Source organism: Tympanuchus pallidicinctus, unplaced genomic scaffold (assembly GCF_026119805.1).
Source record: "Tympanuchus pallidicinctus isolate F22 unplaced genomic scaffold, pur_lepc_1.0 scaffold8, whole genome shotgun sequence".
Classification (NCBI taxonomy): Eukaryota; Metazoa; Chordata; class Aves; order Galliformes; family Phasianidae; genus Tympanuchus; species Tympanuchus pallidicinctus.
This window is the reverse complement of record NW_026294802.1, coordinates 24047228-24067462: the sequence shown is the minus strand read 5'-3', so window position 1 is coordinate 24067462 and position 20235 is coordinate 24047228. Positions and strand designations below refer to the sequence as shown.

At 37.3% G+C, this 20235-nt stretch overlaps 2 protein-coding genes across 13 annotated transcripts in view; one reads left to right on the top strand and one right to left on the bottom strand.

The window, feature by feature from the left end:
• The window catches only part of ACSS3 (acyl-CoA synthetase short chain family member 3), a 75448-nt gene extending 64450 nt beyond the window's left edge, over positions 1–10998 (top strand). For all 3 annotated transcript variants that reach the window (XM_052669079.1, XM_052669081.1, XM_052669080.1), the window contains 5 exons: positions 4950–5031; positions 5996–6118; positions 9411–9510; positions 9590–9765; positions 10074–10998. In XM_052669079.1, coding sequence (XP_052525039.1) covers positions 4950–5031; positions 5996–6118; positions 9411–9510; positions 9590–9765; positions 10074–10139 — 547 coding nt within the window. In that variant the 3' untranslated portion in view covers positions 10140–10998. The remainder of the gene's footprint in view (positions 1–4949; positions 5032–5995; positions 6119–9410; positions 9511–9589; positions 9766–10073) is intronic.
• Positions 10999–12611: 1613 nt separating this feature from the next.
• The window catches only part of PPFIA2 (PTPRF interacting protein alpha 2), a 280430-nt gene continuing 272806 nt past the window's right edge, over positions 12612–20235 (bottom strand). For all 10 annotated transcript variants that reach the window (XM_052669069.1, XM_052669070.1, XM_052669072.1 and 7 more), the window contains 3 exons: positions 19707–19866; positions 17866–17958; positions 12612–14094 (listed from right to left, as the gene is read on the bottom strand). In XM_052669069.1, the coding sequence (XP_052525029.1) occupies positions 17900–17958; positions 19707–19866 (219 nt within the window). In that variant the 3' untranslated portion in view covers positions 12612–14094; positions 17866–17899. The remainder of the gene's footprint in view (positions 14095–17865; positions 17959–19706; positions 19867–20235) is intronic.

Below are 20235 nucleotides of genomic sequence, written 5' to 3'. Positions count from 1 at the left end.
ATTTGCCATAAAATGATTCTATCCTGAATGTAATGTCTATTAGCAAATTTTCCTCTAGATCCTTTCAGGAGTGCCTGTACATCTTACGCTTCCTCTAGTGTTTGTGTAGTTAGTTTTGTGCCACTACAACAGAGTTCTTTGCAATACATATTTTAAAAAGCAGCTTCACCATTCTTCACAGAAACAGATAAGAATTTCTGTTGCATATTCACACAGATGAGAGACACTGTGCTTGCATTGTGCAGTAATTCTGAAGTGATTTTTCAAGAATTTAGGATTGGTGGAGAAAGAGAAAAGACAACGCTAATGTTCTGTCAGAGGTTGCACTGATTCTAGTGATGATCCACCCCACTATATACAATCACACAAAAGCTGTAGGAGGGTAAAACGTTGACAAGGTTTTGTAAAGGATAGGTAAATGTACAGCTTTGTATAATTTTAGATTTTGTGTTGGCTGGATAGAAATAAGGCAAATACCATAAAGATTTTATTCTGTAATGAAAAGATGTTTCAGAAGTAGGCAACCCATTCACAGTTTGTGGCACTGTGTTCAAACTTTATACAGTGTTTGCAGAGCAAACAGTTAGATGTTCAGTAAAAAGCTTACTCATTTAATACTACTCATCATGCATTTTAAAAAAATCAGTATGGCTGTGGAAGTGCATTACAGCAACAAGCAGCCTGAAGCCAGGAATGCAGTCATTAAGATACACAATAGAAATGTGTTAACCAAAAGAGCTTAAAGGAAAGGAAAGAGAAAGGAAGAACATGTGATCTTTCACAGGACGCTGGTGTCTCAGTACACTAAGAATAAAAATTAAAGAAAACAAAGAAGAACCTTTTAATGCTTGATGGGGAACAGCTCAGTGTTCTACTGTGGGATAAGCTCATGGAAAAGGCTACACATCTTGCTTGTGCTGTGCCCCACTCCAAGAAGACAAGGAGGACAGGAAGCAATGGCAGTGTTTTTAGATAGTGAAATTCCATCCTAAATGAAGAGAGAGAGAAGACATTAGCTGAGAGAACAGATACTTTTATCATTAAATTTGATCTAATGATAAAAAATGATGCTCATTATTCTGAAATTTCTTTATATGGATGTAGTAATCCTCCAAATTGAAATATTTTAACAGACTGAGGAACATTTATCTTCCTCATAAATGATTGTGCTGGAGTGTCTGAAGATGATTAAGCAATACCTCCGTTGGTTGAGTTATCATTTTGTTTTGTTTTATTGATATACTCTACTATTTTGGAAATAGTTTTCCTATTGATTTTTTTTTTCATATAAGATACTTAATTATTACTTAAAGTAGCAGAAAATTAAAGACAGTGTGGAAGAGGGCATATTCCAGACCTGTTGTGTGGCTGCCCTCAAGGAAGGCTGCTGCAGAGAGAGAAGTGTTTCTTGTAAAAAAGTGTAAAGAAAGAGTGTCATCCTACAAAGACCCCTTCAGTACATTTTTGTAACTAACAGCCATACACCTAAGAATGGTTTGCTATATTTTAAAATGAAGGACTGTACTCTAGAAAGCAAAAACTTTCTAATTAGGTGCTTGTGTTAGAGTGGATTTATCTCTGGATATGGAAGTCTTTGAAGGAAGGTAGGCGGTAGTGGACAAAGCAGGCATTATGATCCTTTGTTATTCAGGGGCTAATGTGACATTAGTAAAATAACGCATTATTTTGCAGTTCTGGTTCTGATGTCCGTATTGTAAAAGACGGCTGAGAAACTGGGTTTTAGAAAAGAAGTGAATGAGACTGGTGGAGAGCTTGGCTGAAGGAAATTTGCAGTTTAATTTATGTAGCTTACTTGAATATAATTTATCCAAGATCTCTCTTCCAGCTCACCACATGTTTTTTTCTCAGCTTTGTCTTTTCCTTTTACACTTTCAATGTGGGAACATTTCTCCAAAATTGAGTTGAATACCTATGGGCAACATTCAAACTTTTTTTTAACTCTTTCCAGGCACTTCAATAATTTTTGTAATGTTCTTCCTTTTGCTCACTAACTTGTAGGGTTTTTTTCGTCCTAAATCCACACTGAAACCAACTACTATCTCTGACCCTTTTCAACTAAGGGAGTATTTTATGCAGACTGGTAAATAAATGTTCAGGATCCTCTTTTCTTTTACCCCTTCTCCACCTGTGTTCCAGTATTGTTGCTCCTTGTATCTGAAAAAGCTTCAAGACTGGAGAGGGTTTTTAAACACAGAATCAAGGATTTTTTTGAAAGAGTAACGTTTACACACAGCATTACGTAAATGCTGAGTAATAATATAGCTGCCAGTCAAGATGACTTAGCTCCATTCACAGGCTGAATTCTAGTGACAGTGGCATACAGTTGCTTTGACTGGCTGTAATGAACAGCCTGTAACTGCCATTGTCTACCATAAAATAAAGGGATGTATTTTTTTCCGAAAACTTCCAGCAAGGTAGTGTCTTTAATAGTTTTGACTTCCATTTGTACTTTTCAGAATCTGTTTTTTTCTCTTTAAAAGAACTTTTGAGTGCTGTCAGTAATTTTTTTTTCTTTTTCCACCAACAAAAAGTCTTGCAATGTTTAGTCAAGTGGCATCCTGAAATGATGGGACGCACACAGCCAGTTGTTTCTGGGCTAAGTTAGAGGTGGGTTCTTCTGTGCAAGGTCAGCCAATGTTGTATGAAAAGCAAATGAGCTGTGAAGCAATGCTTAAAAAGCATGCAAGCTCGTGTTATGGGCCCGTTGCTGAGGAATTATTTTGCCTGAAAGATGGACACATACAAGATGGCATTTGGGTTTTGCATAGGAGGCAGAATGCAGTCTGAACTACAAATAGTGTTTTATAAAAAGCAATGAAGGAGCATTTTCGGATTTTGTGTTCTGTGCTGTATTTTGTACTGTAAAGATACCCGTGGTAGGCTGTATTTTATTTTCCCTGCTTCTCAGCGATATGCACTCTGGATGCACTATTCATTGCAGTTTTCCTTAATACAAACCAATCAAGCAGTGGTGATGGGAGCAGGGATTCTATTTTTGGTGGTATATTTCCACTTCTTGGTTTGGATTTCAGAATGATTGTAATTACAGAAAGCAAAATGATTTTTCTCATTTCACCATTAAAATTGTTTCTTCTGTTGAATGAATACCAACTGAAAACCACGGAGTAGAGCTGTGGAGAAATTAAGGATTTTGTCAACATGAATTATCATTTCTCTCTTATCAGAGGGATGTTTCAGACTTAAATTGAAAGTTCAAAATTTGCAATGACTGAAGCTTCTAAGAATTGCTATGACAACCAGGCAACAACTGTTGTAATTATCATTCTCTAATGGATGTTTTGGAATGTGAACAAGAGATTTTTTATTTTAAACTCAACAAACATCACTTTTCTATTTATTTATTTATGTATTTATTTATTTGAGGCACATACTCTGTCATGTTTATGTATTGCAAGGATGCTTAAGGTAGGCTAATGTGTTTCTACTAGATGGGCAGAAGCCAACCTGCCCTCTTGAAACCATGGTGCCTAACTGGGAAGTATCTGGCATGTTTTGCCTTGCTTTAACTGTACTGTTAGGGAATATGACTTAAAATAGCCAGAATTCTCAGAGATGGTAGTAGTACTTACAGTAGTATATTCTATTATGTTACTTAAATTGAATTAAGCATAAGATGCCTGTGATTGTAAAAGTCATGAATTTGAATCATTGTTATGTGATGTGGCTTTTTCAGTGTAGTCCATATTATTTGTACCTTTCTTAGGTAGGAATATGTAAAACTTACAAAAAATATTTTTACAGTTGTAATGTTAGAATTGCATCTCACTGAGCTGGAAGCACCTGTTCTGTGACCTGAACATCACAGAAGGCTTGTCAGGGTATCAGTATTTCTGTAGTACTGAGGAATGCTTCACTGCTGGAGAATGTTGCCTTTTGGGGTCATAGAGACACTATCAGAGTGAAAAATAAAATATTTCTGGATAAAAATTTGCTTGTTAGGAATGCAGACATATGCATTTTCTAGAAGGCATTTAGAATTTTACCTGTATAAATAGTTTGCTGGCACGATCATGCTAATGCTAGGGTTAAGCTTTATAAAATCTGTGAATGTTGTATGTCTGAATAGGAATCTATTAGGATTAAACACAGTTTACTTGAACTGCCAATAAAAGCTTTGAAGGAAAAAAATGACCACTCCTTTATTTTCTGAGACTTCTGTCTCCAGAAAATCTGGCAGATAGCAATGTGAAATGTTCTGTCTTTTGTCATGCCCCTACCCTTGATTGAAGAATGGATATATAGTATGTATTGAAAGTTTAGCTAATAAATCATTCCAGAATTTCTGAATTTCACTACTTCTATATATATATTTTATATATATTTATATACCTGTTTTTACAGAAAATAAAATTTAAAATATCCAGTCACTTTAAAATGCTTTAAAATGGATTTTTTTTAACACTATACTTCAAAGAACTCCTCAAAGAACTTCAATGAGATAATGCACGGCTAAAGGAAGGGAAATATTTTGTTTCAGATTATTGTGGTCAAAGTTGAATTATCTTTTTACAGAAACTGAAGATGTATATACCTGATAATTCGTATGACTATTCATGTGTTTGTATGCTTTAGAGAGAGAAATACCTATAATGAAGTTGTCTGAATCATAGCATCTATGCACACATTTCTGACAGATACTTAATTTGTTGAAATGTTGAAAGCTGAATGCTGGTAGCATTTATAATATAGTATATAGTGTTTGCTAGACCAAGCATCATTTTGCTTATGCAATCTATAAGTTTTGGCTTAGATACAGTTTAGTGTTATGCTATTTATATGTTAAGACTTTTTTTAATAATATGTTGATCTTATTCCTTCTCAGGGATTGTTTATCTGACTGTAAACGGAGAGCAGAAGCTGTACTTTTTGAATGTTCTAACTATTTTACCCAATCTTTTCAATTTAAGGTTACCTTTGCCTCCTGGAGCATTCTCAGGACTTTGGGAAAACCAGGAAGCATTCCACAAGTTATATTTCCAGAAATTTCCAGTAAGAATTACAAAATGAGTTATATAAACTTTTGGTAATCTTGCAGCACTGGATGACATGAAGTCTAAATTGGATAATGTAAAAAATATATATATATTATGTCTTATATTAATGGGAGATCTTTGATATGCTTCTTACAGTATTGAGAACATTTCATGGTAAACATTTCTTCGTAGTTCTTCAGCTTCTGGGGATACTGAATTTTTTCAGATCTGAAACAAAAGTAGTAAACATCAAGTTTCCAAACCTAAAAGTTGTTTTATGTCATTTGGTCTAAAAACTTTGCCACATTTGCAACCTTAGTCTAGAATAGCTTCAGATATCCTTCTACTCTTGATATGCAGCCGTTCTAATTTAATGTCAGTCCAGAATATGCACTTGTCTGCAATGCATTTAAATACATAGGAGGCTCCTCACTGAATACCTCCACATCAGATGAAATATCTAAGGACTTGCCTCCTTTCCACATAGAAATTGATCAACTGGTACAGATAGGCTGTCCAGAATGGAGTTCATTTGGTTTCAATAAAAGTAAATGAGACCCAAGCAGACAGATTGTACTGGCATGTTGATGGTGTATGGATGAATACAGCAAACTGGAGTATCTTTAGGGTCAGTTTGACAAGTGTCGTTCTGTTGTAACAATTCCAGTTTTCTTGTGTAGATTCAGGCAGTATTCTTCCCTGGGCTGTCAGGGACTAAAGCGGGCCGAGTGGAAAAAGTTCAGGTTTATGTATTCCATCTTCTGTCTTAATAAAGGCTGCAAAAACCTGGAAAGAGAGCTGCAAGGCATATGATGACATAAGAATGGTGAAAAATAACATAGAATTAAATCTTTCAGACATCAACAACTTCATTTGACACAATCACTTTTGTTTGTTGGTTTCATGGGAAATAGATGGCTCTTCCTACTAGCATTTTCTGAGGTTTGTGTGTTTTTTTTTTTTTATTGTGTTGTGTTTAGGGATATTATGATACTATGGATGCAGGCTATATGGATGAAGATGGCTATTTATATGTTCTGTCTCGAGCTGATGATGTGATCAATGTTGCAGGACACAGAATTTCAGCAGGTGCAATTGAAGAGGTGAGCACTTCCTGGAAGTAATATAGAAGAGTGAAAGATGCATAAAGTAAGCCAAATTTGTGGAGACAGAAAATCTCAGAAATTTTTCTTTCTGCTTTTCTCAATTGCATTTGCATTAATACTTTTAGTAAAAACATTAATTGCTTCAGATCTTTCCTATTAAGGGTCTTTCCAGAACAATATAAAGCATTTAATACCATAGGCTTGATATAATAGGCATGATTTGACGTATGAAGGTAGAGTTAAGGGGCAGTATGGCAGAACAGAAAGTATTCTGTCTAATGACATAATGCTCTAATGACATGTTTTCTTGGGAACACTTTATGCTAATGTAGGCTCAGCATGTCAGTTCCTTGCATTAGCTGCTGCAGTCACTTTAGGATTAGAAACATTTACTCCTCAAATAAACTTTTCAGTTGTGGTTTTGTTTGTTTGTTTTTTAAAATGTTTGGTGTTGTCTTGAATTCTTTTAACATAGACTAACATTTGCTGTTTTTTCTTCATTTGGAGAATTTGAAGAAATCCTTCTCTGTTCGAGAGCTTTTTTGTATCAGTCTTACCGTATGAGAAGTACTAAATGAAGAATGGAAATTTCTGTTAAATCCCACTGATAAACTAAAAATCATTAATGTAGTTGCTGTGCAACTCATAAGGTTGCAAATATCACAGTTCATATTTCTGTCTGAATTTCAAGTCTCTTTTCACTTCCTTCTTCACAAGTGCTGTGACTGCTAGTTCCACATGATATCAGGTTTTTTTTTATTCAGGGGGACTAGGAAAAGGTGTGTAAGATATATACAAGGAAAAATCCTTTTATAAACCTCTGAATTTAACTGTTAACTGAATTTCAAACTAGTTTGTTGTGCATTTGGTTTTTGTTTTGCTTTGTGATACTGGTTTTAGCAATACATTAATCATTACATTGTTATGTTTTGGTGACTGCAGTGGTTTGGGTTTTTTTAAGACTAGATAACTTGAAGTATAGACAGAACTCTGACTGCATGGAAGAGAACAAATTCTGATAAAAGCAGGCAGTCCTTCAAAGGATCAGTCAGCCAGAGTTGAATCAGCTGCAGTACTGATACGGGACTGTGAAGACACGAAGACGGCTTTCAGTCTGCTTAAACTTATTTCCCTTTGAAGTGAGCTTTTTGTGTTGCTGTGCAACAATGGGGAATCTCATCCCTATCCATTACTGCTCTGTTGCTCAAGGGTATTGTTTCCTAGCTTCAGGCCAGATCTGAAGCTGTACAAGGAACCGAATTATCTTCTCATCAGTGTCATCTTTGTATCAGTCTGAAACTGGTCCCCAGGTAAGCATTGCTGTTTTTACCCTGTTAGTTAGAGCTTTCCCCTGAAGCAGTGCTTCATCACTACAGAATTCCAGATGCTTTTCTTTTCGTCTTTTGAACAAAGGTAAAAAATAGCATTGTTAATACATTCACAACAAATTGCTAGCTAATTGGAAAAGCATTAACAAGAACACCGCTTTTCAGTAGGATCAGTTAAAACAGAATTGGAGGTTTAATGAACAGTCATCTAATTAAGTGTCAGTTACCTTGTTGAGCAAGTATATTATCTGTGTTTATATTGTGGCTGCATTACAAGCTTAATAAGTATATTCTTAGTGCTTTGGCTAAGAATTTCAACTTCACTATGAGTCAAACAGTTAGTTTCTTATCCCTGTTAGTATCAGTGGAGCTTCATCTTTACTGAGATAAGGTAACTCTACTGTTAACCTTGCCAGTCACTGAGTGTTAGCCAGTATGGTAAGCTTAGCTTGTGTTGATCTGTCCATTTCTTTTGCCTGTAAATCTGTGATTCCAAGTTTGGCTTGACTCTCTTGACTCTTTTTAACCCAAATTAAGTCTTGTCTGTCCAATACAACAGATGTGAAGTTGCCCTTTCTGACAGTGGGATTTCTGACTGCTGCTGCATTAGAAGTCCCTTGCGCCCAGTGATCGTATTCCAAAAAATGCTCCTTCATTTTATCTTACTTACCACCTAAAAATTGTTTACTGGTGCCAATTTTGTTCTCCATTCATCTTTTCAGCCTATCTTAAGAAACTGGTAATTTTTAAGTTAGTATTTACAATTCCAGTCATACAAAATTACCTGTCCCAGTTGCAATGGCATATTGATGAGATTTTTGGATAGACCAGTGAAGGAAATAAATATAGATCTTACCAGTCTACTTTCCTACAATTCACTGAAAAGTAGATGAAAAGTAGTTTCATCTTTTTCTTTCTTTCTTAGTTCTGTGGCTGTCAGGTTGCTACTGGCAGGGTCAAGAAGGCAGAGTAGAAAAAGAATGGGTATTTAAAGCACAAAATTGAATGCTTCGTGGATTAGAGGTGGCCCAGGCTAATAGGTTTATATCATGCAGTGAAATATCACTGGGATCTGGAGTTGCATGAAGAAGCTAGGTGCTTTGGAAGAGGATTTTCGGTTACTGGTGTCTTAAGTCCAGCTTAGCCCCTGACTTAGTGACACATATCTCAGTATCCATTGAGACAACTTGGTGATTTTCTTTCAGGAAGTAAGAATCTCAGCTGGCTGACTGAAAACAAAAGAGCAGCTCTGAATCTTTTTTCTGAAAATAGTTCAAGATAGTGCTGCTGCTGCCCATCACCTATCAAACTGCATATGTGTGTGGTAGAAAACAGGAGGCTGTGGTTTAATTCCTTTTTTTGTCTATGAAGGTTGAGACCTCATGTTTCCAAGCTGGTCACCTGAGAACTGAGTTAGCAGCAAGCTGACTTGGGCTTGTATTTGGCTTTAGTTGAAATTGTCTTCATGAAGCAAAGAACTGAAAAGATACAAGGCATCAGCGAAGATGAGCCAAAAGTGAATATGCCCTGTAATAGGAGAGTTCCTGAGGTTTTAGTCCTTAACTCCACAGTATCCATGATGTTAGACTAACATTTTTTTCCAGGAAAAAGCACACTAACAAAAACCTGGATGTGATAGTCTTGCTTTTCTAAAACTGTAAGGATACACCTTTGCTTTGTTCAAGCCTAGATTATTTCATGATTCTATGATTCTGCATTTGTGTCTTATGCTGCCAATATTTTTTATTTCTTAAATTTACTTGAAAAAGACACATCGGCACCTATGAAAGTATTCACACATGCATTTTCAACGTGTGTAATTAGAGTCCTGAAGTGCACTGACTAAATAATTACCAATGCCAGTATTTAATCAGTAAGTCTATTTTTGTGTCCCTCCTTATGGAATTTCATAATTGAAATGTTGAAATTAATCTAGTTTAGTTTTGTTTTCTGTCCCTCAGTGTGTTCTCCGCCATCCTGCTGTAGCAGACTGTGCTGTTGTAGGCCAGGAGGATGCCTTAAAAGGGCACGTTCCCTTTGCGCTGTGTGTGCTGAGAGACGGTGAGAAATTATTTCTACTGGTGTTACTAAAACCTGCAAGAGTCCTAGAATTATTAAAGGACATGAACTTCTTCACTAGATGTAAAGGCAGAAGAGAAGAAGATTTTGGAAGATATTGTTGAGCAAGTTCGAAATAACATTGGTCCTGTGGCAGCTTTCCAGAAGGGGGTATTTGTGAAACAGCTACCGAAAACACGTTCTGGCAAGATACCACGTTCAGCTCTTTCTGCACTGGTCAGTGGAAAGCCATATAAGGTAAGTGGGGGCTGTATGCCTGAGTGAATTAGGCACATGTACACATCTAAAGACACATCATCATGGTTTTGTTTCTCTAGACCATACTAGAGCTGGTCCATGACTGCAGATACTATATTGTATTCTCTGTTCTAAGATTCTTATAATTTTCATTGTTATTTTCATGTTTCAGAGCTTTCCAGATAATTTTCCCTTTACTGTTTTTGAATATTAGATTTAGGAGATTCTGAAATTCAGAAATAAAATTGATTCACTGTTGAAGGACATCAATCTATCATTAAATGCTTTTGCATATTCTTCCTTTCCAGATAACGCCAACCATTGAAGATGCTAGTGTGTTTAAAGACATAGAAGAAGTGCTGAAGAAAAAGTAAATGGAATAATGGGCCAGTGAAAGCGTCTGTTACTGAAACATGCAAAGACTTTGTATTAGGAAATACATATTCTAAGAACGAATAATGATTGGGATTACTTTTTTTTTTTTTTTTTAACTTTTCTACTATACTGTGTTCTTCTACCATATTGTCACATCCAGTGAAGAATACTGAAGTCTCTGTGTGTTGTCATTGAAGGCAATATAAGATTGCTAAGAATTTTAAATAGAATTCATACATCTCTCTAGCCTTCAAGGGAGTCACTGTATTACTGTGATAGAATTGTGGAATCACAGAAAAGCTCGGGTTGAAAGGGACTTCAAAAGACCATCACATCTAGCCTTTCATAGGAAAAAAGGGTACCTAGAAGAGATAATCTAGCACCCTGCTGAATTGCATCGTGACAGCCTCCAGTGATGTGGATTCTGCGCTGTCCGTTATTGCATAATGGTACCAGTAACTTGAGTTTGACTAAAACATCTTGCAGGTGAGATTCAAACTGAAGACAGCACGAAGTAGGAATCCTAATGTGAAAGTCATTGCAGGCATAACTTGTCTTCACTTAAAAATTGTAAGCCTTATGCCTTTTAAATTTTTATGAGCTTTAATTTTTTTAAATTACTTTTCTGGTTTCCACTGATTTTTTTTTTCCCTAAGACTTTCTGTTATAAATTAGATTCTTTTACATGCTTTCAGTAACTTTTTGAAGTGTCTTTTTTTTTTTTTGTTTTGTTTTGTAGAATAATAGATTATTTCTGACTTTCAAGCCTGTTAAATCTTGATTTATCCATGGTAGTGTTGAATTGAAAACATTTACTTTAAATAAATGCAGGCATTTATGCTTTGGATTTTTTTTTTTTTTATAATTTTGTTTGGTGGCTTTTATTGCTGCTTAGGAGAAGGACAACCAGGACATGTTTTCAGGCACAATTGGATGTATATATAGCTAAGAAATTTAGCAAATACAGGTACTAGGCAGCCCTTTTGTTATGATGTGGCTTGTTTCAAAATGCATTCAGCATACTCAGCACACCAGGATATGGAAGATACATGCTCTAAATGCATTACTTCTCAATCTGCAGTTTTTAACTCAACAAGAAATGTAAAAATCCTTCTAAAAATATATTAAATGCATTTAAAAACAAATGAAAAGTATAAAATTAGGAAAGTTATTCAGCATTGCTTTTCAGAGGACTAAACAGTAAGCAGTCGCCAAATTCAGAAGCTGTGAGCATATTTTAATACCTCTTTTTTCTGGAAATCATTCAAGATCAAGACTGAGAAGGAGAGAGGCAGAGGGGTCAGGTGCACTCACTACTGCCCTGCTCATGCAGAGGTTTCCAGAAATACCAAATGATTTTTTTGTCAGCATTTAGAAAACCTAGATATAGAGCAGCAGCAATGCACTATGGAAAAACATTGCTTTTGTTTCCCAGAGGAGCCTTTTTTTCTGAGCAACTGTGATTGCAGAATGTTTTGCTTACAGGTTTGGGCTAGTGCCTAGCTGGGGAAAGGGAAAGAGGTGGGTATTCCTGTATGTGGGTCTATTGCTGCCCAGCAACAGGGTTGTACAATCAAGGAAGAGCAATTGCATTTAACAAGTGATAGGAGATTACTGTTTCTTCTTAATTTTGTTTTTATAAAAAAGAAATGCTTTGGTAGATCTGAATGGCCAGGGGTTGGTGCAATCTTTATTTGTTAGTTGTGGTTTGGAGCCGTGTAGATGACATTTAGCACGGCCATAACTCCTAACTGTTGGGAGTAAGCCTTGGCTCACACAGGGGAGACAGGAATGTACCAGGAGTTTTTATATGCTAGCCTTAGACCACAACTGGACTTCATAATAGTAATTTTTGTTTGTTTGGTTGGTTTTTTTAAGTGTTTTTAAATATTCTGGTCTGATTTTTTTTTCCTCACTGTGGATGTAAGTTGGGGTTACATCTAGGGCAGTATGCCTAGAGCTTCAGTTACAAGAACTTGCTTATTCTCTTCCCTAACGTATCCCATTTTCCTCTGTGCCCCCACCCTGAAATTGGTGTGCGGGTTTTCACAGTGTAGGCTGGAAAAGAAATACTGGAAAATTGGAACTGGGCTTTAAATAGCGAATTGTATTCAGCTGATACTACAACCACTTCCAATAGTTTCTGCATTGCTTTACTTTGTGACATTCGGACCAAAGTAGCTCGAAGGAGGGCTGATGGAGAAAAGGGACATCAGCAACACTGTTTAAGTCCAGGGAACTGTATGTAGAGGAGCTGTGTCCCTGTACAGCTGTGTTCTATCCAAAGCCATCCTATCAGTCACATCATTAAGTTCCGTGCGCCCTCTCGTGGCAGATTATGACCAGTAAATTTACCATAACTCATATCGGTTGCAAAACGTGCTTAGGCTTTGTTAGCTACGAGAGGTATGTGGCATCCGAACTATTTTAATGCGACTATGTAGCAAGCTTAATAGACTTATAAACACAAATAGCACTGAATTCTTTTTTATTGACATTGGGGGAGAAAAATCTTTCACCATCTGATTGACTGAAGTTTGCCAAATGAAAATAGACAAAACAAATGTTTATGTACGTGCAAACATTGCAGATCAAACTGCAAAAAGAAATAACTAAAAGACAGGTCTTGAGCTAAGATCAAGCAGCAGAAAAATAGCAAATAGGTAAATGACTATTAAGTAGGTCTTACTTTGAAACTTCCCATTTAAACAAAGAATAAACAACAATAACACCACCAAATAAAGCCACAGCAGGTAATAGTTGCTCTTCTAAACTTTTATACACTATATATTCATCACTCTGTCTTTCAGTTATTTCCTCTGATAAAACAGACTTCTGTGAAGTCTCAGCAAGGCCATCTTGGCTAAAAGCGTAGCGTTAGACAGCAGCCTGTCTAATGCCCTGTTGTGATGAAGAAATTGTGGGGTTTAGCTTCTTTCATTTTCTTCATGGAATATGTTTGGAAACTTGAGAATCTCATTCTATACAGTCACTAGATTTAATTTTCCAATGCTGGCTGGTGTCTGAAGATCCTGGAACGAAAAGGTGGCTCTTGGTAAAGCAAGATTCTTCTTGGTCCGCAGGTAACATAGAAGAAAGTTTTTGGTTTTCATATAAATTGTGTTTATTAAATTGCTTTTTTTTTTTTCTTTTTTCTTTTTTTTTTTCTTTTTTCTGTAAACAGTTCTTCTGGGTTTATGTGTGTGTCTTTAGGAGTTGAGCCATCGTGGTGCTTCTCTATAAGTATCTGACATTTCCATTTTGTGTTTAGAGGCCCATTTTGGCTCCAGTTCCAGGTTATGTCGTACTATTATACATCATCAGAGGCAGGTGTTCAGCTTTAAATATTGACAGATTTTTTCAGTAGGAACATGTTGAAGCTTCTAACTCTGCTAAACATATCTGTTTGACTTTTACAATCCAAAAACTGTAAAAATGGTGGAATGGAAAGATACAAACAGTATTATTGACACTGTATTTTCAAATGTTTGCACTGAGACCCCATGTACCATAGATTTTATTTTTAAAAAATCATATTTATAACCATTTACATAAGACTTACACATTTTAAAAGAAATACATACACAGTAAATACGTAATGTCTAGTATTTTACAGTAAAACAGATGGAACAATGTAAAAATGAGTGGCTTCATTTGATAAAAGCTTTGGATGTGTACTACTGCCAAATTTCTGATGACAGAAATGCTGAGAGGAAAGGGGGAGGTTGTTTTGCTATTCTCTTAGTTTTTTGTTTGTTTGCTTGTTTTTAAGTAATTTAGATTTTTCATTATTAGCATTCTTGTTTTAAATTAACCAAAATGTGAAAAGAACGTCAGATCTGTGAAACTTCGTGTTCTCTTCCCTATTACCCTGTTCTTGCAGAGAGTTTTAATGTTCTTTTTTCCTAAGTAGTGGTAGTGCACTTCAGGTAAAGTAGAAGAAAGAGATGACATCTAAAGGAAAAAATAAACAAATATTAATTAGTGAGGTTCTGTTATGGTAATTTGGTTTAGGACACAGTGATGCTAGGTAAGCTGTTGCACGTTTTACTGAAACTTCTGGGGGAAACATGTATTCTTTAATTTTAGATCTATAGCATAAATCTATTAATTAAGCATTTTAATCTTTTAATAGTACACACTTGATCAAAACAAACTCCTGTGCATGTTCATTTCAGTTCACTTCATAGCTGTGTTTGTTGTTGTTGTTGTTTTTATTTTGTTCAGTGTTGGTGGTTGGGGTTTCCTGCTTCTGTAGGCCTTTGTGTGTTTGGCCCAAAGCTGAACATAGCCACTTAAGCATGCAGATTTCTCTTTATGGAATCATTAAGGTTGAAAGTGACTTCTGAAGTATTTAAACCACGTCTCTTTTTTATGTACTCCATAAGCTTCTCCTTGCTCACTGCAACTTGACAGCATTTACCTTTTTGACCCTCATGATTTCTTTGCTGTGGACCAGCTATTTCTGGATTATCATTCACATCTTTTTTGGAACTCTTCCATCTGTCTTTAGAAATCCTTTTTGGAATCCTTCGCTGATGAAGTACATAGTTGATTTTACAAATCCCCTGACATTTGATCAGAATAAATGTGGAACTGTGGTATGCTCTTTGCGCCAGCCTGTAGCAGTGAAACTGTTCTGACTGAGCCTTTGGTTTTGGTGGTGACGAGTGGTTTATAAGGCAGAAGTGCAGGGAAAGCTGCACAAGGTGACTGCCGAATCCACTGCTCGCAGACCTGGTTTCCAGGTGCTTTGCTGGTTAACAGCCATGGCAGCAGGAGCTGCACCATCCCGTATGCACTATTGAACTTCTGTGCAAGATGAAATGGCTTGGCACCTGTAGTCCTAAATGTACTTAAATTCGTGATCTTAAGAGTGTACTCAAACTGGGCTTTGAGTACTTCAGGCATGTAGAATATGTTCTTGTTAACTGTTCTGAAAATCTCAGTTCATGTCTTACGGCAACTCATCATGGTGGTTTCAACAAATGTTTAAAATATACCTGAAGTACAATTTGAAGGCACGAGGATTTAACCCATTGTGAAGAGACACTGGATGACTGCATCCGCTTGGTATTGTTGGCATAAACTGTTTTGAAATCCGAGGCTTTGACGTGTTCTGTGGGTAGCAGAATGCAAGAATTCTGCAGTCTGCTGTCATCACAGAACATCTCATTTGTTCCATGTGCAACCTATTCATAGCTCTCTGTTCAGGCTGCTTTTAATATGCATAGACCTCTTTACTATTTTAATAATACACTTGTATTGCTGTTGTGCAACTGCTTGTGCAGGTACCCAATTCCTCTGCTGCCTACTTAGAAACAGTCCCATGTGCAAATAGTTCAGTCACTGTAGTAACATGGTTACTGATATATTTTAGGCAAGGTATTGCAAGCCTGGGTCTCAGTCTGACTTGGATCTGAAAAATTTCAAGAATATTATAATGAAGCATTTTTGTATGAGCATCCATCAGTTCTTTCTGTGAAGAAGCTATAACTCAGGAAACGTGATGCCAGAACCCTGAAAATTCTTCTGCAATCTTTCAATCACTTTCAAACAAACTCAGTCTGTTGAAACCTAAGTTTTCATGCCTGGTATAATAATGAAGGAAATCTTTCTCCTGCAACATTTTTATAAAATTAACTGAAATCCGGAATAAATTTTACTTGGTACTGAATGCTGGTGGCAGTTTAGAATTGCACTGATGAACGATGCGTAGCCTGAGTTCTAGCTTATACCATCTTGTTGCTTCTCTAAAAGCACTCTGCAGTAAGTGAAAAGAAACAGCATATGTTCGTTCAGTCATCCTTACATAAGAGCCTCTACAGCTTAGAATTTATTACCAATATACTGGTAAAGCTCTTGCCTCTTTAAGATTAGTATGCTATTCTCAGCACAGTGGACAAGAAACACCAGCAGTGGATTTGTGTCATTGATACCTGAATCAGGTGAAATAGTTTAAACTGCTCCTATAGAAATGGAAGTTCACTTGTGTAGCTTGTATAACTTTGTAAACATGTGGGTTGTTTTTTTTTTCCCCAAAATACATAACTCCCATATATTACAGTGCCAACAAAGTTTTGCTACTTCTGTTTGTGGAGTATTAGTTTTTAGACAATTACTGAAGGATCAACTGGGAATAAACACCCTGGGAAATCACACGTTAATTTTTATTAACATACCACTCTTCAATTTCTGCCCTTGTTGCAGCTGTCAGACCTGTTGGAAAATATTGCCTCACATGCCTTGCCTGTTCCTGGCCTGCTGGATTGCTTAGCATCTGAACTTCAACGATCTGAATCATAGGCAGTGACTTATTGTAGTTCAGATGTATATAGGCTAAAAGATACACATCTCTGCTATCAGTTTCTGCTTCCACTGAACCCATTTGGGATTGTCATCGATTTTACTGACAAAACACCAAGTTCTAATCTGCATACACATATTTGAAAAGATTTATATAGTGTATGTACTCCACAGTCAGCTTTGTATGACCAGCTGCTAAGCTTGCCAGTTTTAGATAAATAATTAATCTGGGCTTATTTTTCAGTGACTGTTTCTTTTTCTGCTAAATGACAATTTTGTACACCTACAGTCTCCTGGAATCTATGGAGTAAGGCTGATGTCATGAGCAGAATCCTGAGCAATCTGCATTTCCCATCGGTAGTATTTGCGGTTCCTTAGTCTTTGAATATGCCCAGTTAATAAAGTTGTGGTGGCCCCAAGCCTCTCCTGGTTGAAGATCTTAAAAAAAGACTTTGTTGGGAAAATTAGGAACAGCAATTCTTTCCTTGCGGATCCTGGCATGTCTTGTCTTGCCTATGATGGGTAACAGCTATCAAAACATTTTCAGTGCCTTGGTGGGGTTTTGGAGCTGTCCAAATACACTTTCCAACTCCCCTGAGTAACTGAATGGAAAAAAAAAATGATATGTTACTGAGAAATATTAGCATGAAATGATGCCATATTGATGAAAGCGCTCATCATGTTAAGTGTTTTGGGTTTTTTTTGCAAAAAACTTGTGAAACAGCAGCAAAATTTTTCTGCAGAACTCAGGCAGGATAACTGTCATTCATTGACATATTTAAAAGAGAGGTGGTGGGAATTGCAACATGAACTGTGGTACGAGATTTGATGTAAACTTGCATCCAGTTCGGTGTCCTTTTCTTATGCTGGGCATGATTTTGGAATTGAGAATCTCTACAGTGGATAATTTTGGATGATTTTCTGCATATGAGAAGTTTTGTCCTAGTTTTATTCATCTGCCTGGTGTTCTAAATGGAGCCATATCTCTCATTAAAAGACAAGAAACATAAATCCCATCAGCTTTACTAGGTTGTTTTCCTTTCTTTCCCCAGATCCTGGTAAAACTATTTCAAATTTACATGAAGGAACTGAAGTCCCTGTGCCTTCTGCTCCCCTGTTCTAGCTTAGAGAACACATTTGTTATGCTTGGCAAGCCATCACCTGAAGAGAAGTCATCTGGAAACTGTTTTATCTGCTAAGGTGGTACCAGCAGAGAGAACCTGCCATTGGAGGTAGGGAAAGGAGGGGAGCAGTGTCTCCAGGACTGAGCTTGAGACTGTTGGTTTAATCAAATGGCCACCCAGTGGCTCTGAGTTTAGGTCCTCTGCTTCATGCTGCCTCTTGCTTGAATAGGTGCCAAAGAGCATTGAGTGCAGTGTACATAAAGAGGTTTCACAATGGCCCCTTTTGAATACTCACAGCAATTCAGTGCTGGCGTCTTTGCTAGGCCTTGTCAGCATGAGTATGTGCGAACTGTTGAGCTGTCTAACCTCTGCAGTCGTGATGAAGCAACTGCAAATTGCAAGAAAAAAAAAAAAAGAAACAAACCAGAACCTCTTTAGAATTACGAATAAAAGAAATAATTCTGTTTCCCACTTGAAGGATGGCTATTAAATTGTTCTGTGACTTTCTATGACATAATTTGGGTGCAATCTAGTGCAGAACTCATTCAAAGTCTCTTCATGTCTACTGTCGAATCTGTATTCCTTAAGTAAGTAACTACAGCTTAAACTTATTTTTGCATTTATTTTGTTAGAAGTCCTTATAATGTACTTGCCATGGTGTTTAAATACCGGAGTGTTCTCAGCAGTGGGTGATAGGAAACCAAATCCTAGATGAAGATATAGGTCTCAAAGCTACCTCATTTTAGATGTACTAGATTCTGTATCCAGCTCAGTAATAAACAATCTGGAAGACCAGAGTTAAATCAGGGGAATCACCTGAATTTCCCCTATGCCACAGTGCCCCATCTATAAAATGCAGATAGTGTCTTCTGCTTCATAGCGAGGCTAAAAGACAAAGTCTATGAATGCTTATAAGGGCCTTGTCTGCTACAGAAAGTGGAAGTGCCCTGGGAGTTTGCACCTTTCTGTGTGCATGGAGTTTGCCTTGGAATGGATTTTTGTTGTACAGCTTCAACATTACCAAGAAGTGCAGGATTAAAAGCAAAGCGTGCGCATGAGCAGTGAAATCAATGAATACAGTGATGCAATCAGTAAATTATTCCATCTGTAACTGCAGTTATAAAGAAATATTCTTAGAGGGTGAGAAACTTTAATGGAATTTAGATGTTTGAACTTTCATACCAAATTCATTAAAGAATTACAAAATGTAATCACCACAGTGTATTACATTACTGTAAGACAAACCTGTTTGTAGACCTAAATTCTCTCATGAGGAAGTAAAGAGCTTTGTTAGAAATGGGACATTACTTCTCAAAGCTTCAGACAGGTGCACTCGAGTGGCTTTTATTGTTCACATATCTAATGGAAGAGCCTCAATGGAATTCCCTTTTCTCCCTGCCTTCTTACAACAATTTATAAACTTGACTTCTTTGATTGTCAGATAGGGAGCTGTTATCTTTACTTTCCTAAAAGAGCATCTAAATCATAGAACCATACAATCATAGAATGGCTTGGGTTGAAAAGGACCACCATGATCATCTGTTTTCAACCCCCTGCTACGTGCAGAGTCGCCAATCACCAGACCAGGCTGCCCAGAGCCACATCCAGCCTGGCCTTGAATGCCTCCAGGGATGGGGCATCCACAGCCTCCTTGGGCAACCTGTTCCAGAGCATCACCACCCTCTGTGTGAAAAACTTCCTCCCAATATCTAACCTAAACATCCTCAGTTTAAAACCATTCCTCCTTGTTCTTATCACTATCCTAAGCTCATCCTCTGAAATAAACTGTGCCAAATGGAGAGGTTTGTCAGCTGAAAAAGTTGTTTAGATCTTGTATGTACTCTCAGATTGAACATCAGCGAATAAATACCTCTTTCTGAATGTTTCTTTGGCGCTCAGGATGGCCAGTTCTATATTTACTTTCAATGAACAGTCTTACATAAACATGAGAAACATCACTAACATGCCAAGTCAGTGCTCTGCCATTCTCTCCTTCCCCTGTCCCGGACTCCATTCATCCATCCTGTGCTAGTAGGTGAACCTGGCTGTTTGTGACAGGACAGTTGTGCACTGAAGTCAGGTTACCATGCTAGGGGAAGCCTCCTGCTTTCTGTAAGTGCAGAAATGACTTCATACCGTCAGTTGCCATTTTCCGGGACTGCCCTGAGGTCGTGGTCAACCTGAAGCCGGCCGGCAGCGTTTCAGAGGAGCCGGGCATCATGCTGATGCCATGGACCTCACGGGGGGGAAACTGTCGTCGCCAGGAGGGGCCGCGCCTGAAGTTCTTGTCGTCGCTCTGTCGAGACACAGAGTTGTGTCGGATAAAGCCAAGGGAAATCTGCCATTGATCACCTGGCTGTTGCCTCACCCACCGACAGGTCTGGTTTGCAACAAGTGCCCTACTTTGCTGCACTGTGTCCAGTGCTTTTGAGATGCTCTTACAAAAGTAAATGCTTTAAGAAATTAATACTAAACACTAGGGTGAAAAGCTTAAGTTGGTGACTTGACATGCTGGAGGATAGCTTCTTAGAAGTAAGGTCTCTTATAAATATAGTGGTTTGTTATGATATTTGTTGCAGTGGTTTGTTACTGCAGTTGGAGGCTTAAGTAAAGCTCTAGCATGGAATTAAACATGCACAGAATTGGTAGGTATCACACATTTTTG